This window comes from Rhinoraja longicauda, chromosome 14 (assembly GCF_053455715.1).
Source record: "Rhinoraja longicauda isolate Sanriku21f chromosome 14, sRhiLon1.1, whole genome shotgun sequence".
NCBI lineage: Eukaryota > Metazoa > Chordata > Chondrichthyes > Rajiformes > Arhynchobatidae > Rhinoraja > Rhinoraja longicauda.
The window spans coordinates 29,773,976-29,801,826 of record NC_135966.1 but is presented as its reverse complement, the minus strand read 5'-3'; the positions used below and the strand labels follow the sequence as shown (position 1 = coordinate 29,801,826).

The 27,851-nt window shown below is 39.0% G+C and overlaps 1 protein-coding gene across 3 annotated transcripts in view; it reads left to right on the top strand.

The window, feature by feature from the left end:
• The window catches only part of fam193b (family with sequence similarity 193 member B), a 66,912-nt gene extending 41,681 nt beyond the window's left edge, over window positions 1-25,231 (top strand). For 2 of the 3 annotated variants that reach the window (XM_078411622.1, XM_078411621.1), the window contains exons 4-11: window positions 3,838-3,943; window positions 6,738-7,269; window positions 11,882-12,074; window positions 13,454-13,684; window positions 15,460-16,600; window positions 19,198-19,275; window positions 20,153-20,234; window positions 21,963-25,231. In XM_078411622.1, coding sequence (XP_078267748.1) covers window positions 3,838-3,943; window positions 6,738-7,269; window positions 11,882-12,074; window positions 13,454-13,684; window positions 15,460-16,600; window positions 19,198-19,275; window positions 20,153-20,234; window positions 21,963-22,056 — 2,457 coding nt within the window. In that variant the 3' untranslated portion in view covers window positions 22,057-25,231. The remainder of the gene's footprint in view (window positions 1-3,837; window positions 3,944-6,737; window positions 7,270-11,881; window positions 12,075-13,453; window positions 13,685-15,459; window positions 16,601-19,197; window positions 19,276-20,152; window positions 20,235-21,962) is intronic. The other variant, XM_078411624.1, reaches the window with a different exon arrangement.
• Window positions 25,232-27,851: the final 2,620 nt, after the last annotated feature.

Sequence of the window (27,851 nt, the reverse complement as noted above, 5' to 3'; positions counted from 1 at the left end):
TAATCTGGTATCCTTTTTCGTCTTGGGAACTAAAGGGAGTGATTTGTTTCTCATGTAGAATTGCCTCAAATCATGCCTCTTGTGCAGATCAAAGGCCTGCCTTTAAAGAAATTCTAGAAGGAACTTAAATTGTAATTAAGTAAGCGATACTATGGAGCTGAATGCATCCTTGGCAAACAGTATTTAACTTTCAGTGAATTTAAATTTGCCCTTCAGTGATGTTGCTGTCTAAAATCGCGTTTTAGTTGAAGAAGTCCAGAGCCTTGGTGGTTAGTCCTGACAGGAAGCCTACACCTGCATCTCAGTTTTGACAGGTTAACTTAAAAAAACAAACTGATCATGGGCTGATTTGAATTGTTTTAGTTTAGAGATACAGTGCGGAAACAGGTCCTTCGGCCCTCCGAGTCCGCACCGATCAGCGATCGCCGCACATTAATACTATCCTGCGCACACTAGGGACAATTTACATTTTTAGCAAGCCAATTAACCTATGAACCTGCAGGTCTTTGGAGTATAGGAGGAAACCGAAGATCTCAGATAAAACGCGCATGGTCACGGGGACAACGTACAAACTCCGTACGGACAGCACCGGTGGTTGGGATCAAACTTGCGCTGTAAGGCAGCAACTCTACCGCTGCATCACTGGGCCACCCAAATATTGTTAACTATAATGACCAGTCTCAACCAGTTCTGGGTGTCCCATTACAGGAAAAATGTGGTAGCTTTGGAGAGGGTGCAGAGAAGGTTATCCGAATGCTGTCTGAATTAGAGGGTTTCAGCTAGAGGGAGAGGTTGGATAGACTTGGATTGTTTTCTCTGGAACGTCTGAGGTTATATTATTAAGTACATAAAATTGAGAGAGGCATGGATATGATAGACGGTCAGAACCTTTTTCCCAGGGTGAAAACGTCCAAGACTAGAGGGCACAGCTATAACGTGAGAGAGGGAATGTTTAATGGAAATGCGTGGAGCAAGTATTTTTACACGGACAGTGGTGGGGGCCGGGAACACATTGCCAGGGGCGGTGTTGGAGGCAGATACAATAGTGGCGTTTAAGAGGCTTTTTGATAGGCACATGGAAGTGCAGGGAATAGAGGGATATGGATCACGTGCAGGCAGAAGAGATCAGTTCAGCTAGGCATCATGTTCGGCACATTGTAGGCCAAAGGGCCTGATGCTGTGCTGTAATGTTCCATGTTCTATGACAAGGTTTAGTTTGTGTATGCCCAGCCTGGAGGCAGCTTGTGTTCAGTTGAGTCAAATACTTGCTCTGTGCATCCAACAATTTTGTTGTACCTGGATTTATTAATACAGTTATTATTAATACAATTATTACAAGGTTAGAACATCTCCCTTATTGATGTTGCTTAATTGACTTGTAATTTGTTCAAATTTTGATTTCAAACTTATGGCAAAATAGCTGTGGTGCAAGTTCACTATGCCACTACTTTGATGACGATTGTTTTAGACAATAGACAATAGACAATAGACAATAGGTGCAGGAGTAGGCCATTCAGCCCTTCAAGCCAGCACCGCCATTCAATGCGATCATGGCTGATCACTCTCAATCAGTACCCCGTTCCTGCCTTCTCCCCATACCCCCTCACTCCGCTATCCTTAAGAGCTCTATCCAGCTCTCTCTTGAAAGCATCCAACAAAAATTTTGTTCATTGTATTTACGCAAATTAATGCAAGCACATGAAGAGATGTATGTTAGCATTGGAAAATGACATCAATCAATTTGAGTGAAAACTTCTTGGAATCTATAACATAGTTTCTTAAATCAGATTATATGGGGAAGCAATTAGGATGTGTTGGTGGTTTAGAGCGATATGCTATTTAATTTGTTTAAATTGATTTCAGAACAAATTGTAGTCTTTATTGGCTACTGCATGCAAACTGTAGAATTGTACATACAGATAGATGAGCAATGCAATGAGTCAAATTTGTGTTCAATTTATGAAATTATATTTGAACAAATTTTAGAAAATAAGTTGATTTAAAAAAAAAAACATGTATATGTTGGAAATCAGAAATAAAAAGAGAAAATGGTGGAAGCATTCAGCAGATTCACACAACATCAACGGAACGATAGACACAAAGTGCTGGAGTAACTTAGCAGGTCAGGCAGCATCTCTGGAGAAAAAAAAAGTGACTTTTCGGGTCAGATTGAAGAGAGGTCCCAACCTATAATGTTATCTGTCCTTTTTCTCCAGATATGCCATTTGACCAGTTTAGTTACTCCAGCAATTGGGTCTGTCTATGGTATAAACTCGCACGTACAGTTCTTTGTTTCTACATCTATGGAAAGATGTTGGCTCATCTGTTTAGTACAGATTTGTTTTTATTTTTGTCAGAGAATAAGCCTATTCAGCCTATCAAGCCTGCCATGCGTTTTCTGAAAAGTTAGACTCTTTCCCCATATCCCTGTATTTTTTTTTCCTCGCCTATTAATCCTGTTCCTTTTGAAAGCTACTACTGTAATTGTTTCAACTGATCTATTGGATGTTAGGTTCAAAATCCAACATTGAAATTGCATATAAGATAGCAAGTTTGTTTGCAACTATAGTAGATAAAATTTGAACAGAAATTAATTTGCCTTTATCTCTCCCTTGTGCAATGTTCAAATTTCTGTGTGAAAATATTTTTTAGTTCAACAAATATTGTGCTTATCCTTTTCAGTTCATGTGTTTTCTTTGCAACAATAAAAATCTGTTTTTGTGGATGTGGGAGAAACTGCACTGTTGCTACTGATTCCTTGGCTGCTTCAGGAAGAAGAACATGACTGAACAAGTTCTGAAAATGCAGAGATTAAACAAAGTAATTTCTGCATCTACCGAAGCAAATGGTTTAAAAATCATCAAACTAAAGTGGAAAATTAGAGTATCTGATTTTTGTGTTGGATTCTCTTGTAACTCTTTGATAGTCAGTGTATAATGATTAAATTTTAATGTCAAAATGAAATGTTTTTGCCAGTATATTGCTGGACAGATGGCTCTGTTCCAGTCATTTCATTTGAGTAGCATTGAAACAGAATGGAGCTACATCGGTTGTATCCAGAACATTTTTTCTTTTTTTCCTTCAAGAATTGCTCATTTGGCATTACAGCATTAGAGCATATTGCAATAAAATACTAAAGATTGTACATTGTTTAACAGAATCTTATTGCACGTGTCAATCAAAGCCATTGCTTGTCAATTGCAATGGCCATCAGTGATGAAACTAAGTGTTCGAAAGAGATAATGGTATCTGATTACTTAGTTTAGAGATACAGCGTGGAAACAGGCCCTTTGGCCCACCCAGTCTGCGCCAACCAGCGATCACCCTGTACTCGAGCACTATCCTACACACCAGGACAATTTACTATTTACAGAAGCCAATTAGCCTACAAACCCACATGTCTTTGTGGGAGGAAACTGGAGCACCCGTGAAAAACCTACGCGGTCACAGAGAGAATGCAAACTGTACAGACAGCACCCGTAGTCAGGATTGAACCCGGGTCTCTGGCGCTGTAAATACCCTTGACTTTTCCCAAGTTAGCTTTTTTTCTGCTTTCCACTTTTTAAAGCATCTTTTAAGTGATTCTCTAGTTCCCAATTGAAATTGCATTAATATTAATTGGCCAGAGTAATAAAAATAATGTTCCCCAATTCATCAGTCGCATTAAATCAAATTTGAGAAATGGAAACATGGATTTTAGCAGAACTACCTGTATCTTGGAAATTTACTCCTGTTGTGTCTGACCATTACAAAGCAAACTATCTTTTGTTTGTATATTTTCATCTCATTTTAGTAGCTTTCTTGACATTTCTTCCCCCTCCATTTGTGCCATGCCAGGAATCCAACAGGGTAACTAGTGACTGTTCAAGATCGCCCTCCTGTGTCTCAGTGAAAAACAGTTCTGTGCAATGTAAGAATATGTCCAGAAGGCCAACTCCACCAGGTAATGTCTGATAAACCTGAATGGTGTTTACTGTTAACTTGTGTTACAATTGCCTTCCTTGTTTCCTTATTTTCATTGTCTTCAAGGTAGGATTAGGGTATAATACAACAGAAGTTGGAAAATTATGTTGAGAGTTGCTTGTTATCATGCATGATATCAATATGGCATTATAATTGACTATTTTGGGAAAACCATCCTTCACCTACTTGTGAACATACAGCCATCTGGAGATAATTCAAGTTCATTTATTTCGATCGGAAGGATGTGCAGAAGATTTTAATGTTTTTATTGACAATGCATGCTTGTGGATGGTAGAGGTGCATGTGAACTTTGGCAGCAATGAATTTGTGAAGTCATCTTATTTCTACTTTAATAGAAAAGCCTTTTCTTCTTTGAAATATGCACGATTCAATTCTCCCATGTCTGCCTCGTTATCTTGTATATTAAACTGCAACTGGGACTAAAGTATTGAAGAAGATCAAAATCAGACATTGAATTAAAGTGTTTTCAGTATGTTTACAATTGATTGTTATGAAATAACAAAGAGCTTGTCGGAAGTTGCGAAACAAAAGTGCTTTTCAACCTATGAACAAAGTGCATAGGTGAAGAAGGGGAAATGGCTTTAACATAAACAGGATCCTGAAAGTCCGAAGAAAGGTCTCGAGCTGAAACGTTACCTGTCCATGTTCTCCAGAGATGCTGCCTGACCTGCTGAGTTATTGCAGCACTTGGTGCCCTTTTGTTCTTTGTTTCTACAGAGTACTGAAAGAATTAATTCATGAAATATTACTCGAATAAATTCCAAGTTATTCTACTTAGTCCTATTGTTGCAATAACATGATACAAAAATGGAGCTGATGACATCTCCATTTGTTCTTGATTTAATTGAGCTTAAGATGGACTGAGCGGAGGCTTAACCTACCTGATCTTAACTTACTTGATCTTCCGGTGGCTCAGTACTTCAACTCCCCTTCCCATTCCCAATCTGACCTTTCTGTCCTGGGCCTCCTCCATTGTCAGAGTGAGGCCCAGCGCAAATTGGAGGACAGCACCTCATATTTTGCTTTGATAGTTTACACCCCAGCTGTATGAACATTGACATCTCTAACTTCCGATAGCTCTTGCTTTCGATCTCCATCCCCTCCCCTTTCCCAGTTCTCCCACTAGTCTTACTGTTTCCGACTACATTCTATCTTTGTCCCGCCCCCTCCCCTGACGTCAGTCAGAAGAAGGGTCTTGACCCGAAATGTCACCCATTCCTTCTTTCCAGGGATGCTGCCTGACCCGCTGAGTTACTCCAGTATTTTGTGTCTACCCAGAATTTGGAGAATACCTGGTCAGCAAATGAAGATCAAGGAATTGATCAGGAAAAGGAAAGTGCTATATGGGAATCATCAGGCAAAATAAAATTAAATAGATTCTATAGCTGGTGTAGGTCTCATAGCAGACTGAGGTAAAATAAATTATGTTGGAAAATTATGAAATGGCAGAGAAATTAGAAATATTTTGTCTGCATTCACAGAAGATGACACAAACCCAATTGGAAATATTAAAGTAAATAAGAAGCTCAAGATGTTAACATAAGGTTTTACTGGAGAAATGAATACATTTCCAGGATCTGGTGAACTGCATCCTCTGGTTTTGAACAAGATTCCTATGGCACCAATGGATGCACAAGTTGTCAATTTTGAAAATTCTTTAGTTTCGAAAAGGGTCCCATTGGTTAGAAAGTAGCAAATGTAACCCTAATATTTAAAGTGGGAAAGGAGAAAGCTCAGAACTGCAGACAATTCGAAAATGCTGGAGAGACAAGAAATTGCAGATGCTAGAATCTTGAGTAAAACACAAAGTGCTGGAGGAACTCAGCAGTTCTGGCAGCATCTTTGGGGAGAGTGGACAGGCAATGTTTCTGGTCATCCTTCTGACTGATAGAGTAGCAGGAAGAAAGCTGGAAAAGAGATGTGGGGGAGAAAGCTAGGAAGGAGAAGTGGGGGTTGAAGTAAGTGGTGAGTCGATAGAGCCTGGCAAGTGAAAGATGGGTATAGGTGAGGAGAGATAATGATTGCCAGACATGTGGACAAAGACTTGAAGTGAAAAGGAAGCAAAAGGGTATCAGGTACTGAAAGAAGAGGAGTGAAATGTAAGACGACACCAAAATTGGTGGAAGTGAGATTGGTGAGGTAGGCTGTCAAAATATAGAGAGATATAGATCAGCTACAGAAATTGGTGGAGAAATAGCAGTTGGAGTTTAATCCGAACAAGTGTGAGTTGTCGCACTTTGGAACAAATGCAAGCGAAAGGTATACAACTAATATCAAGACCTTTAACAGCATAGATGTACAGTGGGATCTTGGGGTCCAAGTCCATGCCTCCCTGAAGCTGGCAGAACAAGAAGATAGAGTGGGAAAGAAGGCATATGGTATGCTTGCCTTCAATGTTCGGGGCATTGATATCGGACATGATCGTTCAATCTAAGTGCTGCAGTGTATCGGATTCAACTTCTCTGTACTCTAAGCCTGACAATATGGAAGTTGTAGGTCACTATAGCAGCTAAAATGGGAAATTAGATTTTGAGCTCATGTTCTTTATGATTTCCCATTTTAGTAACTATTGCATTGACTTATTTGCCAGTTTTTAAAAAATCTGTGCTGTTTTTCAAGCACTTGTCTTTTATCATTTGCAAACAGATTTGAAACATCTCTATTTTAAATTCAGTATTAACATGTGATGAAAAAGTAATGGATTATCCCATTCTTGTGTTAAGCAGAGGTTGCTATTTTTGTTTAACCTACAGGATTTTGTCTTCTAGGTGGCGAGTTTCACTGCACAGAAGATCACAGGTATTCTGTCCTTGCAGCACCTCCTAACAGTCCCACTGGCTTGTCCTCCCATCAACATCCTCTTACAGCGTCAAAGTCTCCTGAAGTTGCAAACGAGTCAGCAGTTACTATTCAACAGCATGGACACCCAACTTCTACAACCCCATGTACTGTGCCACATAGCACTGTAACCTCCACAAATTCAAATAGGAAACAACCTGTGGCATCTGGTATTCTACAAGTTCTGCCTTATGTACACAAGACCTCTGCAGTTGCCCTGACTAATAATCTATCTCCAGATGTGTCCTTGATTTCAAAAAACTCTGTTGCTGCTTCTACAGGTGCGCTTGTGACCCCAGTGCCTCCAAGTCCTAACACTCATATTGCAAACAATGGGTTATTCCCAAAGACTACAGCTGGGGCCCCTATTTGCACCAGTCATTACAATGGAGCTTGTCCAGTAACAACAACACCAAATCCAGCTACGTCGGGCAGTGGAATCTGCAGGTCAGTATTTATTTTCTAAACTGTTTCATAGCCACAAAATGCTGGAAACACTCAGTGGGTTAGGCAACATCTATGGGCAGAGAAATGTTAATTTTTAGGTACGAGACATTTAGGCAGATCTGAAGCTTTAACTTTATTTCTTTTTCATGACCTGTCGAATGTTACGAGTATTTTCTGTTCATTTCAGTGTGAAAGTCTTGCCCATTCCTGTGAAAATACAACTCAACGGGGATAGTTTTATTTTTAGTCCTGTTGAATTCCCTGTCTCAATTTTAAATCTTTGGATTGCATATCTCCTGATAACTATGGATTGTGCAGTTTGTGGAGAGTGTTTAGATCTCTCCACATCCATAAATCACGAGTGAGTAGATTGCCTATGATTAAAGCATCTTGGTTCGAGGCCCAATTAAGCACCATGCTCATCACAATCATTAGTTATGCAATCTTCCTGTTTATTGGAGATTTTTTGTTACAATGCCAGCATTGACCTTTTTTGTAATTATTTCAGTTCTGTAATTCAGATTTGATTTGTGCTAATGTTCAGAAGAGGGACTTAATCATGTAAAGAACAAGATATTGAATTTCCCTTGCGAATTTTCAAGATTTACATTAACTATTTCTCAAAAAAATGGAACCTCCCTGCACATATGACATAGAAAGGTACAGTACAGGCACAAGCCCTTTGGCCCACAATGTTTGTGCTGAACATGATGCCAAAATGAACTAATCTTCTCTGCCTGCATATGATTCGATACCTTCCATTCCCTGCATATCCGTGGGCCTATCTAAAAGCCTCTTAAATGCCACTGTCACATCTGCCTCCATCCATCACCACCCCTGGCAGCACGTTCCCCAGTCACTCATCACCCTCTGTGTAATAAAAGAAATATTGCTCTGCACATCTCCTTTAAACATTGCACCACTTGCCTTAAATCTATGCCCTCTAGTTTATGACACCTCCACCCTGGTAAAAGGTTCTGACTGTCAATCCGCTCATAATTTTACATACTTCTTTCAGGTTTCCTCTCAACCTCTGGCATTCCAGAGAAAACAATCTACGTCATTCCAGGCAGCATTCTGGTAAACTTCTTCTGCACCTTCTTCAAAGTCTCTGCATCCTTCCTGTAATGGGGCAACCAAAATTGCATGTCATATTCCAAATGTGGCCCAATAAAACACTTATAAAGCTGCACCATGACTTCTTGACATTTGGGTTCAATGCCCCAATTGATGAAGACAAACAAACCATATGCCACCTTGACTACTCTTTCTACTTGTGTTGGTACTTTCAGGGACTTAGACCTCAAGATTCCTCTGAACATTCATGATTTTAAGGGTTTCGCCAATATATTTGCAATCTTGATATTGTCTGCAAACTTACTAAACAATCCATCTACATTTATGTCCAAGTCATTTATACAGCGCATTTAGAAAGTATTCAGACCCCTTAAATGTTTCCACATTTTGCTACGTTACAGTCTTATTTTAAAATGGATTAAATTCATTTTTTTTATCATCAATCTACACACAATACCCCATAAGAAAAAAGCGAAAATAGGTGCTTAGAAATTTTTGCAAAATAATTAAAAAGAAATAATTGCAATATCACATTAACATAAGTATTCAGACCCTTTACTCAGTACTTTGTTGAGACACCTTTGGCAGCGATTACAGCCTCAAGTCTTCTCTGCAGATCCTCTCAAGCTCTGTCAGGTTGGATGGGGAGCGTCGATGCACAGCTATTTTCAGGTCCCTCCAGAGATGTTCGATAGGGTTCAAGTCCGGGCTCTGGCTGGGCCACTCAAAGATATTCACAGACTTGTCACGAAGCCACTCCTGCGTGGTCTTGGCTGTGTGCTTAGGGTCGTTGTCCTGTTGGAAGGTGAACCATCGTCCCAGTCTGTGGCCTAGAACAATCTGGAGCAGGCTTTCATCAAGGATCTCTCTGTACTTTGCTCCGTTCATCTTTCGCTCAATCCTGACTAGTCTCCCAGTTCCTGCCACTGAAAAACATCCCCACAGCATGATGCTGCCACCATCATGCTTCACCGTAGGTATGGTATTGGCCAGGTGATGAGCGGTGCCGCTTGGCATTCAGGCGAAAGAGTTCAATCATGGTTTCATCAGACCAGAGAATCTTGTTTCTCATGATCTGAGTCCTTCAGATGCCTTTTGGCAAACTCCAAGCGGGCTGTCATGTGCCTTTTACTGAGGAGTGGCTTCCATCTGGCCACTCTACCATAAAGGCCTGATTGGTGGTGCTGCAGATATAGTTGTCCTTCTGGAAGGTTCTCCCATCTTCACAGAGGAACTCCGTAGCTCTGTCAGAGTGACCATTGGGTTCTTGGTCACCTCCCTGACCAATGTCCTTCTCTCCTGATTGCTCAGTTTGGCCAGCTCTTGGTGGTTCCAAATTCTTCCATTTAGGAATGAAGGAGGCAACTGTGCTCTTCAGGACCTGCAATGCTGCAGAAATTGTTTTATACCCTTCCCCAGACCTGTGTCTCGACACAATCCTGTCTCGGAGGTCTAAGGACAATTCCTTCTGCTTCATGGCTTGGTTTTTGCTCTGATATGCACTGTCAACTGTGGGACCTTATATAGACAGGTGTGTGCCTTTCCAAATCATGTCCAATCAATTTAATTTACCACTGGTGGACTCCAACCAAGTCGTAGAAACATCTCAAGGATAATCAATGGAAACAGGATGAACATAAGCTTAATTTTGAGTGTCATAGCAAAGGGTCTGAATACTTAAGTAAATGTGATATTTCAGTTATTTCTTTTTAATTACTTTGCAAAAATTTCTAAACACCTATTTTCGCTTCTTCATTCTGGGGTATTGTATGTAGATTGATGATAAAAAAAAAGAATTTAATCCATTTTAAAATAAGGTTGTAACGTAACAAAATGTGGAAAAAGTGAAGGGGTCTGAATACTTTCTGAATGCACTGTATATATATGAAACAAATTAGAATTGCACAAACATAACCATGCTGCCGTTCATTTCCCAATATGGTTTGGTTTTTGTTATACTTTTCTATTTCCTGTATTGGTCTGGTCCTGTGTCGTTAATGCTCCCTACTGTGAGCTCCAATCCTCATTGGCTGCTACAACCTGATCTTCTTGATCCATTTTCTCAAAACATATTGGAACTCATTGGTACCTTCCTGTGCGGGGCAAGTGATGCAGGTTAGTTTTAAGTACAATTATTCCTTGGGTAATAAACTGCTTCATCATGGCTTAAGTATAAATTAGGTTAGGAAAACAAATCACTTGGTGGGATAAAAAATCTTTTTTGTTTTGCTGCTTTAGTTCTCCAGATGAATCTTCAATTAATTGACAAATCAAAGCGGTTTACTAACTAACTTTGTGACGCGGGGGAATAAATTGTCAGGGAATGTAGCTTTATTTAGTAATTGAATGACAATAACACTTCTGGCATTTTTTTCATTTGATTTATTAATTTATATTTACTAACAATCTTATTGCCTAAACTTTTAATGAATCCGAATCTAATCCCATACCAAAATTTGATGTGAAAGTCAAACAAATTTGAAATTTGAATGGAAAATTTAAAAAAGTTGATAAGACTGAATAGGTGAAACAGAATCTATGGAAGAAGAAAGAGTTGATGTTTCAAGTGTTACACCTTTCATTCGAATTGGGAATTGAAAAGGTAAGAATGGTAGTTTGAAGTTGGTGGTGGAAAGGATTGATATAATAAAGGAGATATCTTTCATAGATTGAGTTCAGGGTTGCCATGAGTTTTCTGTTGTATTGATTAGCTACGGAGCTTTGTTTGACTTTTTTGCTGCTAAATCCAGGGTTATGGGTTATGCTTAATAGGATCAGCTTAACTAATGGAGAGTAAAAAACGGATCCAATATCAGAGATAGATAACATAAAGCAGAAATGGCTAGTTCTGCTACAGAGAAAGCAAGTTATCCAAATATTGGGAATTTGATATTGAATGTGGATGGTTGTAATGTCTCCAGATAGATGATGAGTTATTCCTCAAGCATGTGTTGGCTCTTATCGTAACACAGTTCACTGGGAGTCTGTAGTAATGTAATAGATGTTTGCAGCCCTCATTTCTCCTTGAGGAGACGAAGGATCCAGAAAGAGGAGGGAATCTAAGATGGACTATGTGATGCTGAGATCAGGGTGCAAATTGCTGGCAGAAGTAATGACATTTTCAAGTGTTTTATGTCATGAAGCTGTATCAATGCAGTCATTTATTGATGTTCCAGGAAAAGAGTTAAAGCGGCCAAAGAGATTTAAACTGAGGTTGCACTACCTATCCCACAAAAAAATCAGGCAAAGCTTGGGCCCGTGTGAATACCTTTGATCTGGAGAAAGTGAAAAGAGTTGGAAGAGCATTGTCAATGCAGGGATAAGTTCAACCAGCTGAATGGGTATGTTGGTAGAGGGAGATTGGTTGAGTTTCTATTCAAGGAAGAATGGGAGGTCCCTCCATCTATCCTCATGGGATGGTGTAGAGAGGTGTCGAGCACCAAATAGAAATCAAAATGAGTGACCTTTATTGAGTATGCTTGGAGAGCTCAATCGTATTTTTTTAATCTTGAAACTTAGTTTGTTGCCTCTCTAGGGACCAGTCGTGCAAGAGTCGTTTGTGCACAAATGAAACTGCCTATAGTCCTACACGGAATCACAATGCAGATGAAAGTCTGGAAGAAGATGACAGCTGCTCAGAGCACAGCTCGTGTACATCTCACTCTGCCAATCAAAAAGAAGGAAAATACTGTGATTGTTGCTATTGTGAATTCTTTGGTCATGGACCGGTGAGTGCAAACCAGTTAGGAAGTTAACATAATAACAGTCCAGCCCAAGAACAGGCCCATCGGCCCACAATGTGCTGAACATAATGCCAAGACCATCACTTCTCCACGTGCACATAACCCATATCCCTTCATTCCCTGCATATCCATAAGCCCCATCAAATCTTTTCATTGTCCTTAACCTATTTTCTACAACCACCACACCCAGCAGTGTGTTTCAGGCACTCACCACCCACTGTGTGAAAATATTTGCCCCGCTCATCTTTCAACTTTGCCCGCCTCAACCTAAAGCTCTGTCCTCTGTTTAATTTTTTTCCATCCTGCGAAAAAGATTCTGACAATCTACCATATCTCTGCCTCTCATAATATTAAATACTTCTATCAGGTCTACCTGCAACCTCTGGTGTTCTAGCAAAAACAATCCAAGTCCATCCAATTTCTCCCTGAAGCTAATACTCCCCCAATCCAGGCATCATTCTGGTAAACCTCCTCTGCACCCTTTCCAAAGCTTCCACTTCCTTCGTGTAATGGGGCGACCAGAACTGCACACAATACTCCAAATATGGCATCACCAAAGTCCTATAAAGTTGTATCATCTATATACTAAAACTCGCATTTGTTTATTTGTTCCTGAACTACAGCCAAAACGGTACACGATATCACGACAATTTTAAGTCCACCTTACTCATCGTCATTTCTTTGGTGCTAATGGAAGAAGTTTCATTTTCTTATTGGGATTGGCAGTTTGGAAAATTTCATTGAGAACACAATGGCAATTTATGGAGTGTGAAGCATTTTACATAATAGAGATATGTGAAGGTCAATTATAATTTTTACATCTGCCCTTTCCTATGGATGAATTGATCCACAAGATTGCAGTAACTGTTTGGCTAGGTATTGAATAAATTTAAAGCAAAATGTTTTTTTATTCACTCCACAAGTCTCAGGATTGATGTAATGACTTCATTTATTTGTTAAAACTCGGTTTTTCATCAACCCATTCTTCCAAATCTCTTTGTAATGGTTTACTGAGTCCCAAACTACTGAATTACTCTTCAGAAAAGAATGTGTTGGAACCTTGAATACAATTCCCTTCTGTGACTAAGAACATTCATACTTGCTTAAAGGTTAAGGTTGAAGACGTCAAAATTATTTACTGGAAGAAGTAAGGTAATACATAATGTAAATATTGAAGATTGCAACGGTTCAGTGTAAATTGATGCTCTTAGTCTCAAGAATGCATGTCAAAATAACAGAACATAGTTAGCATTGTTCAAAGCGTTAGCAGACTTGATGGGCCAAATGCCCTAATTCTGCTCCAATGTCATGTTATTAATTTCTTGAGACATAGGCAAATAATTAATTTTACAATTCTATTCAAGCCTCCTGCAGCTCCAACAAGTAGGAACTATACTGAAATCCGGGAGAAGCTGCGGACACGGCTAACAAAACGCAAAGAGGAGCTCCCACAAAAATCAAGCAATGGATCATTCCGGGAACCACCTGTGGATGAAAGGAATGTTGAAGATCTGTTAAACTACATCAACAGCTCAGAGCAGAAACCAGCCAACAGTAGCAAAGCAGCCAAAAGAGCACGGCACAAGCAGAAAAAAGTACGTTTTGTGACTAAATGAGAGGAGCTTAGGAAAAAGAGATTTGTTTGTCAGATGCCAAGAATTATCCGGTTTGTTTGTTCTCTGGAATTCTTTAATTGTTAAGAGCACTTGGGTGACGAGGTTGCATCAGCTGCATCACTAATTTATAACAGATGAACTGATTTGTGTTGTTTGAAGTACATTCCATATGTACTTGAGAGTTATCAGCACTGATAACTGCTGATAAACTGCTGTCTTTGAGTTATTCCCCCATCTGCAATCTGTATTTGATTCAAGGGGATCCCTTGGATAGGAAACAATGGAGACATTTGGTGTCTTTCAGCCAACTTGATTACATGACTGAGTTGTAGTCAGGACTGTAGAAACAAGGAACTGCAGATGCTGGTTTACAAAAAAAACATGGTGCTGGTGTAACTCAGCAGGACAGGCAGAATCTGAAGAGGATCCCAACCTGAAACGTCACTTATCCATGTTCTCGAGAAATGCTGTCCAACCTGCTGAGTTACACTAGCACTTTGTTCTTTTCTTTTAAACAGTCAGGACTTGGTTGTTTGAGCCAGCATTACTATTGCTGAATTTTAGCTACTGGCCTTGTCTTAAGAATGCTTAATTCAAATTGTGATTTTCAAGCATCAAACTCGTCTATTTTAATGTGCAATTGACATCAGAGGTATGAGAAAACTATAAAGGTAGTATTGTTAGCTACAAAAGTTTTTTTTTTAATTGCATGGTTGATGTTTCAGTGACCTAAGTTGTTTTTAAATTGTAAATTGATACTCATGCCACTTATATATAGCAAGTGTTAATATTTTAATTTTGTCAGAAGGTAGATTCATTACTGGAATCATTTTCATGTTTAAATATTTTCCAAACAAATTAAAATGTTTTCGCAAACAAAATAAAATGTCGTCTTCTCTATTTCTCAGCCCTCAATGCAATGTAATCTCTGTGCCTCAAATCTAACCTTATCTTATGTACATCCCTCCACTTCCAATGACAGCATGAGAACAAATCTCACCTGCAACTTCCTCTACACAAAGTATTTTAGTACATCAGTCCGTTCCCATCTTGCTTTTCATGCTCATGCTCCTACTATGACTTGTCCTCAACGCTTTTATCATTCCAGTGTTTGACAATTATGTGTTGAGTATCACTCAGGGGTTCTTTTCTAATTCTTACCCAACTCTTTTACAAGCTTTGGTTTATCCCTTCTCTCATCCTGCAGATCAATAAACTTTTTTAAATACGTCTGAAAAGTCTTGAAGCATTTTTCTTTATTGACAATGCTATCTAAGTGTAATCCATTGCCGTTTTATATTCTAATGTCCAATTAAAAGGATAAAATTTAAAGTATTCTGTAGAAATTCCAGCCTACATGGTTCACTATGCGGCATGGTGGCATAGTGGTAGAGCTACTGCCTTACAGAGCCAGAGACCCAGGTTTGATCCTGTTACAGGTGCTTCCCTGTACGGAGTTTGTACGTTCTCCCCGTGACCTGAGTGGGTTTTCTCCGAGATCTTTGGTTTCCACCCACACTCCAAAGACGTACAGGTTTGTTGGTCAACTAGCTTGGTAGAAATGTAAATTTGTCCCTGGTGTGTGTAAGATAGTGTTAGTGTGCGGAGATTGCTGGCCGGTGCGGACTCAGTGGGCCGAAGGGCCTGTTTCCGTGCTGTATCGCTACACCAAACTAAACTAGAACTAATGTCCTTTTTTGTGCTGCTGATACAGTACCCATTTAACTTCACTGCTCCATATTTTTGTGCTGCAGCAGGAGAAAGCCCGTTCTGAAGTTTACGATCAAAGGCCAGAGAAGACGTGCTCATCTTCAATGCGTATTCAAGACCTGGAGAAGGTTTCTGTGATAAATCAACATATACAAGAGGATATAGAAGAGAAAGTCCTGATATTCAATCAACATGTTCAGGATGATATAGAGGAGAAAGTTTCAAAACTGAACCAGCATTTTCAGGATGATATAGAAGAAAAACTTAATCAGCAAGAGCTATGGCACCAAGTGGAGTTGCAGCGAGTAAGTAGCATCTTAACTAGCAGGTTGGAGCAGCTTAAAGACAGAATTAGAGATTCCATCAAAGCAAACTTCAATGTAAGTGATTTGCCCAGAGATGATTTTGCAGAGTTGCCACCTATAGGAAAAGGCTTTCTGATAGACAGTAATGGCACCATGGACAAAGAAGAATCAAAAATAATAGAGCACCAGAAACTTAATTTGAACTTATCCTTAACAACAGCACCAGGGATTGTGCAGAACCATTTACTGACTGGAAATAAGCACACAGTTGTCACAAATCAAGAGCACATTAGTTCTAATATGCTTGTACTAGAAAATTCATTAGGGAAGAAATCAAGAGGCAATGCTCCATTATCTTCAAAGGCGGAAAATACTGCAACATCTCGACTGGAGGATGTCAGGGCAGTGGTGCTGAATAAATCATCTTCAGAGTTGAAAGTGATAGAACAAGTCTCAAAAAGTGGGAAGCAACCAAGGCAACCCAAGCAACATATTTCAGAGGTGACCAAGAGCAAATCTGCGCTTTCAAGGAAAGAGCAGGAGCACCCTCCAGTTTCAAAACTGCAGGGTTCCAAACAGTCTACGGCTAAACATAAGACAAACCAGAACCATGATGGCAAGTCAGCAGTTTCTGTGAAGGCGATTGCCAAATGTGAAGAGCCCCGGCAAGGCAAATGGAAGGGAGTCTGTGTTCTTGGCAACTCTGAAACTGCTGAGGTCAGGAAACACAACAGTAAAAACTCAAACCCCGAAAAGATGGAAGGCCCGGAAATTAAGGGAGTTAAAGAGGAGCAGCATATGTTATCTGAAATGTCTCAGTCAAAGGGCAAGAATAGGAAAGGCAAAAAGAAGAAACATGACAAGACCAACAGCACTGTTGGTAAGTTTTGTTGATATACATTTTGTTTCACATTTAGCCCTGAAAGAGCTTTGTGACTGGCGGAGCAAATAGGCAATTAGAAAAGTTCTGAAAGCAGTGGGGCTTGGTTTTAAGGGATGGCACGTAACGATACTTTCCTGTTATCGTTTAGATTAGGTAAAAAAACACTTTTTGGTGGAAGTAGTGAACATTAATAGCTAACCAAAAGTTGCCATGTGTCAGGCAGAGGAGTATATCTTCTAGATGGGGCAAATTACGAAAAATCCCCTGTATTTTACCAAGATCAGTGGGAGTTCAGATGCTCAGAAAGCTATTGTACTAATTGCCAGGTGACAGCCAAAAGTTAGAATGGAAAGGACTAAAAGATTGGTATCCTGATTTGGAGCTGAAAATCTAGAACTCTTCACAAAAGGAGGAATCACTAGGTCTCCTATTCTTGAACTTTTAGAATTGTCCTCTGTTAGTTGGCACCCACTCCTGCGTTAGTGGAAGCAAGATTTACATTTTTTTTAAGTAACTTCCTCATGGTGGAATGTTATAAATTGGAGAGAAAATTTTATTTTTGTTACCCTGACTTTCTTAGAACTTCACATTGCTTTGGTAGATGTGATGAAAAGGTTTTTATTCACTTGTGGGACACAGGTAGCCCTCACACCAGAGACCGTTTGGCGATTTAATAAAATAGCATAATATTATACTTTAATGTAAACTGCTGCAGCTTCTGATCACTTGAATGAGTAATGGCACAGGGATCATGACTGAGAAGATTGAGGTTCCATTGTTAGTAACAGATTCACACCAGTTCTTTGGGCGGATGGAATAGGTGTTTAATTATCTTCATTTGTGCTCAAACAGTATGATGCTGAGCTTATGTGCTGCGAGTTGGGTCTATTAGCCTGCTTATTATTCAGTGACCGACAACTACCCATTTAAACTGATCCTACATTAATTCCATTCTTTAATTCTGCCAATATTTTCATCAACCACTACACCACCACTACACCACCACTACCATGCACCTACATACCAAGCATAATTTAAAGTAGCCAACTAACTTACCAACCTGCACCTTGAGATGTGGGAAAAAGCCAGAGCAACAGGTGAAACGCACACATTTACAGAGAGAATGTGCTAATTCTACAGACAGCACACCTGTGTTCAGATCTGAACTCTTTTGACACTGTTAGACTTGGACCATCTCCGATATTTCCCGACCTTTTTTTTATCGCACTGTCTCCATCACAGGAGATAGACTATCGACTGACATCTATTACAAAATCTACTGACTCACACAGCTATCTAGACTACACTTCTTCCCACCTTGCCTCCTGCAAAGATTATCCAATACTCCCAATTCCTCCGGCTATGTGGCATCTGCATCTGAGATGTCCTCATTCTTTAGGGAAGGGAGGTTTCCCTTTTCCATCATAGATGAGGCCCTCACAAGGATCTCCTCAATATCCCACAGCTCCGCTCTTGCTCCCCTCCCCTCAGTCACAACAGGGACAGAGTGCCCCTGGTCCTCACCTTTCACCCCATCAGCTGTCTCATATAGCACACAATTCTCCAACATTTTCACCACCTCCAACAGACTCCCACCACTAGCCACATCTTCCCACCTCCATCCCTTTCCACAGAGACTGCTCCCTCCGCAACTCCCTGGTGAACTTGTCCCTCCTAATCCAAACCACCCCCTCCCCAGGTACTTTTCCCTGCAACCGGAGGAGATACAACACCTGTCCCTATACCTCCTTCCTCGACTCCGTCCAAGGACCCCGACCGTCTTTTCGAGTGAAGCAGAGGTTCACTTGCACCTCCTCCAACCTCATCTATTGTATCCGCTGTTCCAGGTGTGGACACCTATATATCGGCGAGATCAAGCACAAGCTCGGTGATTGTTTTGCTGAACACCACCGCTCAGTAGGCCTAAACCTACCTAATCTCCCGGTTGCCAAACACTTTAACTCCCCTTCCCATTCCCACACTGACCTTTCTGTCCATTGTCAGAGTGAGGCCCAGCGCAAATTAGAGGAACTGCACCTCATATTTTTCACTGTTGACTTCTTGCTTTCAATCTCTCTCCATACTTCCCTTTCCCAGTTCTCTGACCAATCTGACTGTCCCTAATTACATTTTATCTCTGCTTTGTTGTCACCTTCTCCTAGCTAACAATAATCTATTCTACATTTTTCCTCATCTACATCCCCTCTTAATGTCTTGTTCTCACACCTTACACTTCCTTATCTCTGTGTCTCCCTCTTTCCTGACTTTCAGGCTGAAGGGTCTCGACCCAAAACATCACCAATTCCTTCTATCCAGAGATGCTGCCTGTCCCATTGAGTTACTCCTGCATTTTGTGTCTAACCTCGACCACTGCTGCCGAAGATATTTGCATATCTGGCTGTACTAATTGGCAACTAGATTCTTGCAGACTATATAATCGTGAATTTGTGTTGGGATGGGTCAAGCTCCAGCCTGCTTCTGAAGATGAAAGGTACCAGGAAATAATCAAGGAAGCAGGTTAATAGAGCATATTGTTGTGACTTTTCTGTGAAATAAGGTAATATTTTTTTCTGCTCTTCTAATAACACCTCCAGAGCAGAGAGCTGATGAATGTGCGGAAAAGCAGGGTGGTGTTCGGACATCTTCCGGTATAACAAGACCTAAACAAAATGGTAAGGAAGCACCAGTAAAATGAAATGCTTAATATCTTGGCTCCTTTTTGTTTTATATTTTAAATCTCAACCCAGTACTTTGATGATTAAGTTGGTGTTCATTTTTTTAAAACATAACTTGGATTGCCAAATTTTCAAAACAAATTTTCATATGGGTTGCACTTTCATAACTGTAAATGAAAATCAATAAAAACTGGAAATCTGAAATAAAAATTAAAATGTTGGCGCATGCAGCAGGTCAGAGCAAGTGAGGGGGAGCCGAGTAGAATAAAGGGAACATCTCTGATTAGGTAAGACCAAATGTGGCAGTTGGAAGCACATACTCTTTGTCTATGTTAGGTGTTGTCATTTGTGGGTCAGGCTGTACTAATGAGGAGAGGAAAACTGAGCCCAAATCATAAATGGATGATTGGCAAAAATGGGCAGTTCTGAAATAAATGGAAAAAAAGTGAGTTACCTCAAGCTGGAAAACATGTTTAGAGTTCATAATACTGCAACACCTCAGCATAGAGGTTGCTGTGGAGCTTCTTGTAACCATGCAGAGGTCGCAAACGTTTAGCTCAGAGCACGCATGGGGGTGTAGAATAAAAGTGGGAAAAACCGGAAGCCCGGGGTCATTGCAGTGGACCACAATGCAGAGGAGACCAAATATTGAATATCACTTAACGTTCATATTGTGAGAGAGTGGTGCAAGAAGTGGTGTTGGTATTCTATTCTAAGCTAATTTTAATCTTAAAATTCAAATGACTGAATTGCTGTAATTTTAAATATTTTGTGTTACGCTGGTTAAATTGAAGACAGTTGATTCTATGTTGTTATGCAGCAATTTGTCATTTGAGCTTTGTATCCTTACTGAGCAACTGTCTTCATTTCTCAGATGATGTATTTCTTCCCAAAGACATTGATTTAGACAATGTGGAGATGGATGAAACAGACCGTGAGGTGGAACATTTTAAGAGGCAAGTAAAAAGAGAACCTAATTGCCATGAGTTTCAACAGCGATTTGGATAGGCAGTCTTCTTCCACATGTGAAAAGGAGAAGATTTATATTAGCAGAAGCTTTCAGTTGTACTGACTTTTCTTTATTTTCTGTCGACAATGACATAGATAACAGACAATAAAATAACTTTGGAGACCGCCTTTCTATGTTTGTCTCTTTTTATACTCCTGCTTTCTCCCATGCGAATGCTATTGTTCCTCTGCTCAATCCCTTGTTTATGCTTTGAGTGCTCCCTCTTTTGCTCAAGCCTTACATTTCTTTGTGTCTATACTCGATTGTCACTTGCTATCTTGGATTTTTTTATCCATTTTTTGTTTACTTTTAATTTTCTGATGTTTTCTCCCCTCTGTAAATCTCATAAATTTTACCCATCGTCTCATCGCTGCTATTTCTTACTGCTAGATTCTCTCCCCCATTAGTTTTGCTCTTCCTTGCCCTTGCCTTTCAGCTCTTGTATGCCCTGGTCCCAGGTTCACCCACGCATTGTTTATCAATCCTAGCAGGCAAGATTGAGCTGATGGCTAGCCAGCAGTTGTACATAGAACTGCTGGACAACTAGGTATTAGCATGAACATAATCTGCCTACCATTATGTCGCATCAAAGCCAGCTATCAGTGCACGGTAGCGCAGCGGTAGAGTTGCTGCTTTACAGCGAATGCAGCGCCGGAGACTCAGGTTCGATCCTGACTATGGGTGCTGCACTGTAAGGAGTTTGTACGTTCTCCCCGTGACCTGCGTGGGTTTTCTCCGAGATCTTCGGTTTCCTCCCACACTCCAAAGACGTACAGGTATGTAGGTTAATTGGCTGGGTAAATGTAAAAATTGTCCCTAGTGGGTGTAGGATAATGTTAATGTACTGGGATAACTGGGCGGCACGGACTTGGAGGGCCGAAAAGGCCTGTTTCCGGCTGTATATATATGATATGATATGATAAGTCCAAGGGCTGCTCCAGATAGCCTCAAGCTGAGCAGTCAGTTGTGCAGTATCAGGCCCCTGTGCTTCATGTCGCTTTTCTAATGTGATTCCATTAATTTGAATTGAGTTGCTGACCTGAAAGAAAATAGTAAGTGGTTTACCTTAATTGTTTTAAATTATGTGAGGGAAGAGTATTTTTAAATAAATGTGTGTACCATTTTATTTAAAAAAAATTAAGCAGAGACATATTGGATACAATTATAAAAACCATCAAGTGTGATCTGAGATCAGGGTGACAGGATTGCAATTTGATGCCTGGTTGCTCCTGGCATGCACTGCTCCGGTCTGGCCGTAGCTACGTGACCTTTCGGATGCTTTGGATTAGAGTATTTGTGCTCACCTGAATCATGGGCCTGATCAGATATTATTATCAAACATTTCTAAGTAGATGAAAGCATAAACATTTCAGACATAAATAGAAATTAAGAATGATCACCATTGTATATATCCTAAATACCATGTTAGCATTTTGTTACTCATCTTCATAATTAGCGTTTTCTTTTGTAGTTATTTTAGCTGAAAACAACAAAACTCTACTTTTTATTTTCATTTGCAACCAATAGCATTTTGTTTTGTAGCATACAGCAGGTGAGTTATTTAATTTTTTTGTGTGAATATTTAATTCGTATAGCAAAGCAGGGATAACAATGTTGTTGGTATGTTTTTTCCTTACATTTTGCTCTGACACATTTATTTTATTTTCACTTGTAGGTTTTGCCGTGACTCTGCAAAACAGACAAGGCCCAAGGTGTCTGTAAACTGGTCTAACTTTAGTCTGAAAAAGGGTCCAAATACAGCTAATTGAAGAGGGCACCCAGCTCTTGCCTAACAAACTGGAAATGCCCTGCGGTTATCATTCCTTACTGCGATGGATATCAGCCTGCTCTCACAGCTCAAACCAATTTGCTGTGATGTATGAACAACTTGCCATGATGTCATCCACAACCAGTGCCTTAGCCAGAAGATGTGCACGTCTCTAAGTGGGTGGCTTAATTGTTTCTTGGGTTTGTTTCTTGTGCTTTCCGGTCATTGTGAGAATTTTGTCGATAGTGTTGACACCAGTGAAGCAAATGGGAGTTTCAGTAGAAATCAATATGGGAATTGTAAAGTTCCAAAGTTTGCTAAATGTTTTTTGGGCAGTCAAGTCAGATAAAATGTGGAATAGGATAGTTGTTTGGTCGTTAAAGTGACAGTAAGGCAGGGCAGTCACATTTCATGCTACTTGAGGATCGTCTCTTGTGCAGTGATCTGTAAATGGAACTGATTTTTAGGAGAACGTCTTGGTCTTAAATCTAAATAAAATCTTTCAGCATAAAAAAAATCAAATAATATTTAACATCTTGGATTTTGCACCAATTGGGTGTAGCTTTAATTAGCCCCTTCGGCAAGATGTGTATAGTAATTGCTGTCCTAAGGATGTCTCATGAGAACTAGGCGTAAAGGTGAATATTAACTATAGTCATCTCTGGGAACACAATTCAGTGATAAAGCAAAGACTCCATACGAAATGTAACAATGCTATAGTGTGTTTTGTCAACTGGGAAGATAGATCATGTGCCTTTTGATTGTCCATTTCTCTTCCCAGTTCTAATTCTGAGACCTTTGAACCGTACATTTATAGAATCAGAAAAATAAATTGAGGCGATTCCTTTCAAAACTGACATCCAGGTTAGTGCAGCCTGTTTTCCTTAATAGGTATGTAAATAAGCTGTGTATTTGGATGCTGTTGAAACAGCAGAGAGGGAATGGTGAAATTGCTAGTACCATTTAAAATCAGCTTTGAAAAATGCTCTGATTTTTGTAGCTCTTGAATTAGCTAGCTAATTTTTTTGACAGCTTTAGATGAAAACCCAAGCAATGCTATATAGAAAAATGACTTGAGGATAATAGCACAGCAATTAATTGTGTGCAGGCAACTGCATTGGTGCTTATTTTTAAACACTACCAGGTAGTGATAATCTGCCCATTACAGGAGGTGCTGTGTTGTAATGGAAGTCTTACATCAGCATTTTTGATCGTGCTTTTTCTCTTCTCAATTACATCATCAACCTCCGAAGTGCACAGTTCCCTATCTTAACAAAAGCTTTTTTTTAAACTGTTTTGACACCAAACCAATATTCTAAGATTGTTGAAGCACAAATTTTGGACAAATACTATCTATAACATAGACTTCCAATGCCAATGTAGCAGGGTAATGATCTGAAAATCTGGTGTTGCCTATGATTTGGTTGAAAATGAAGAGTAAATATAGAACGGCAAACTCTTTAAAATTAAAAATCAGAGTTCATGTTTTGGTTATAATGTGAATGATAGAGCTTGATCGGGCAATTGTGTTCCTTTGCTGACCTCGTCCAGCAAATTATCTACACAGTGATCAGACTCTTTGATCATAAGCCCAATAATATTTGTATTCAGCCCAAGTACAATCAACAATTGAGCATACTAAATCTGATCTCCTTGGTTATTTCTGGTAAATAAAATGCTGCAAGTACATTGCTTCTTTCACCTTTTCTTTTTATAATTAATTTCTATTCCTTAAATTGCTGCCACATCCCAGCCAAGAATAAGATCATAATTGCCAGAAAGAAAGAAAATTATTTGGCCATGTGGTATCTTCATGGCGAGTAAGTATTAACTGCTGAACTGACGGTGATAACCAGCTGGTTGGTATCTTCTACAGTCATGGAGTAAACCGCATTTTGCAGTCTATTGTACTGTAAGCTAAAGACTTCCTACTGCGCCACCATATTGGAGTGTGTAGTGGTGACAATATATAAACCTGTAGTGGCCGACCCACTTTCATATCATGGTCAATTTCAAGCATGGATGCTAATTGATCATTTATGATAAACTTTATATGTGTTTAGAACCACATTGTAAATATCCTGTGTATAGTGGTGTCGGTGCAGATTGTGCTAATGCACATCTGTACATTACAGAATGACAAACAAATCTTTATATTCAAGTGTTTTTATCAATAATTCTCAGTAAAGTAAATTGGCTATAATCGTTGTAAAGTTCATTTTATGTGAAGATTAAATAAAGTCCTCACCAATGTGATGGAAACTGAATGAAAACTTTCCTGTTGTGTTTAAGTGACTGTAGCTGGATTTGCATTGTAGCATATGATTCTTGTTTCATCCTTTACTTTTCATTGTTGTAAACAGATCATTCTTGTTGCAACTCGAAAACATGTGAGTCACAGAGCAGCAGTCCATTCCCATGAAGTGACATTTTATATTATTGTATTTGCTTTACTTGTTTTTGTTTTGTTTATAAAACCAGCTTCTTAGCATGTGTCCTGTTTTTTTTATTTGTCCTGTTTATACTGTCTTTAATTTGTTTTCCTTTTGGAAGAAGGAAGTATATGTTCTATTTGTAATGGATGCTGCAATGAATATGATTTTTGTCTGAATCCCATAACCATCTCCGCAGCTCTCAAATCTCAGCAAGATTTAGATTGGGACACATTTCACAGTATATGTTGGACTGAGCCCTCTGGAAGAAATGTTTTTGTTTGAAATAGGAATATTGTTTCCGAACAATTGTAGGGAAAGGTATCTTATGGTATGAAATTCATTTTGTGTTGTATGGTCCATTTCATGCCTGCAGCAGATCCCGGAAATGTTTGGGGAAGCAATTCCCAACACTGAAATAGTTTCATGTATGCTTCACTTTGTTTAAACAACGTGTTTGAAGTAACCCCGTGTAGTTTCCAAAATGTGAAATCTTATCAATTTATAATCTTGCAATTGGTTGTTTAAATAGTTTATGTTCTATTATATGTATCTTTATTTTGTATTGTAACAAGAGCATTTTTATCTATTTCAAACCAAAAATTGTTAGTTTTATACAACTTTCTGGCACCTGCCAGTCTGAACTAAAACGCAGTGGTATAAGCCAATGTTCTGACTGTTAATTCTGAAAAGAATATAGGTTTCTATTATGCTGGCCGAGACATTTTTGATATCCTTTTTTAAATTATGTACTGTGAATTGTCTTTCTTTTGAAAGATAAATACAATGTCTTGATGAAGATATGTGTGCTTATTTTCTTAGAGATTTGTTCTGCATCCATTTGTAGGTCCAGAAAGACATGAGAAGGATTGGTGGGATTTGACAAGAAGTGACATTCATCAAGCGTCATCTGTCTATGAAATTCAACACAGAAATTGTTTGCCATTAATTTCAGCATTTAGCCATGACGATAGTTATCCCAGCAGCAAAGAAAAGCCTACTGCTTAGTCTGTTCAGAGTCAGAAAAAGAAATCAGGTAAAAGCATTATATTTGACCTGGATCCATTTTTTAAAGTGTTAATGTGAGAACTCAAAACAGTTCTCTACACTACATGCCCTTACATTGTTTATGTTCCTGAGAAACCGGTTGGACACAATTTTGTGCCAGTTCAGTATCTCTTTTCTACTTTGCTAAATGAAACCCTTCAGCTGAAATAAAACTTAGTTGAAAACAGCTGTTAACAAAAATGCACTTTCTCCTATACAATTCGTGATATTGGTTAGAAGAGCTCATAATCCTGTGCTTTTCACAATCAATGATTTATCTTTCTGGAATAGAGAGAGGGAAGTAAGTACAACTGGATTTTTTTTTCTAATTAGATGGTGAAATTAGAAATAAATTAATTTCTTTATATTTCCGAGAATCTTTTCCAAAAGAAAATAAGTCAGCATCTTTAGGAAATGAAGTCTTCCATTGAAATTTGAGTCAGGTTTGATGTTTTTGTTCAAGTTATACAAAGTTGTGCATTCAAATGATCCTAATCGCTGCAAGACTTGATCTGAAAACCTACAAGGAATTATCACCCTGTTATTGAAAACAGAAGTTTCAATTTTTAATGAGTTTGGTAATGAGTGAAGCTGAAGACCTTTAGTTTTTTTTGTTGCATTTCTCACTTGAGTTTGCGAATGTTGCGTTGACCATTGGGTATACCTTTTCCTGAGCACTTCAGCCTTAAAATGGATCCAGAGTTTAAGATTTCAATATCTCACCTATATTGAAATGTTTTAATATACTAATTTGACTCTTTTCAAACTTCAACTCTTCTGTAGATATGTAAATGCTATAATATTTTGCGGTTCTAACATAACTCAGTTCATCAAGAATGAAGTCCAATCAAGGCCAAATCTGCAACCAAGTACAATTTGCACAATTTTAGAAATGGTATGTAGGTTAATTGACTGGGTAAATGTTTAAAAAAATTGTCCCTAGTGTGTGTAGGATAGTGTTAATAGTGTTAGTGTGCGGGGATCGCTGGGCGGTGTGGACTTGGTGGGTCGAAAAGGCCTGTTTCCGCGCTGTATATATATGATATGATATGATATGATGATATGATTTGCCATTAAGGTGATACTTTATGTTTGTAGAGATTACAGCTGTAGAGTGAGCAGCGTTACACCTAGAACGCACGCTTAGTATTTTCACCATATCTTCACATCGCAATTATTTCATCAATTAAAATATTTTTGGCACAATATTTAAATTTAAGATAAGAAATGTTGACCAACAAAACAAAATGCAAGAGGAATTCAGCAGATCTGGCACCATTTGTGGCGGGAAATAGCCCGACAATGTTTTCAGGTCTGAAGAATGGTCCTGACCCCAAATCTTATTTATAAGAAAATAACTGCAGATGCTGGTACAAATAGTTATTCACAAAATGCTGGAGTAACTCAGCAGGTCAGGCAGCATCTCGGGAGAGAAGGAATGGGTGACGTTTCGGGTCGAGACCCTTCTTCAGATCTTATTTGTTCATTTCCCTTCACAGATACTGCTTGACCCACTGAGTTGCTCCAAAATTTTGTTTAAAAAAAATACTCAATACTGAATAATAAGACAGATTTAGTTCACAGCCTAATGACGCACTCATGTTTATTAAAGAAATGAAAACATCATGTTCAATATTGTGTTAACCTTGGAGGTGCCAAGATATGAGTAAAGGTGACCTCTTCAATATTAATATCTTCAAATATGTAATGCCCACGACATGTGGTTCAATCTTATTTTGGTTTTAGTTTAAGCTAGAAAATAATTTGGCTTTAGTTTAAGCCAGTCTTAATGCTCAACACGGAACTACTTTTAAAATGATGGAACTAGAACTATGAACTGCTACTATTATTGTATTGTCTTTCCCAATGTGTGATCACACAATGAAGTTGAGCAAAGTGAAATTTTATCTAAGTACTACGATTGGGGACTTGCTTAGCTTGGAGAATTAAGTGCAGAGAGCAAAGAAGGTGATATTTGTACCTGCAGTACTTGTGTTGGTTTCATGATAAGTCTGTGAATTTTGTAATGTTTCATGCAGAGTAGAGTATTTTCAAAGTTTACAATAGAGGAAAAGGTAAAGATTTTTTTAAAAAAATAACTGGAATAATATTCTTCCAAGTTAGAATGGTGTGCAACTTTGAGGGGAACATGCTGAAGATGATGTTCCCACAGTTTTAAGGCTCTTGTTCTCTTCGATGGTAGAAGTAATAGGTTCAGGAAGTATTGTTGGAGGTGAAGGTTTGTGCATTTTGTAAATTTACCACAGCATGCTAGTGGTGGAGAGAATAAATACTGTAGGTTACCGGTCAAACAGGC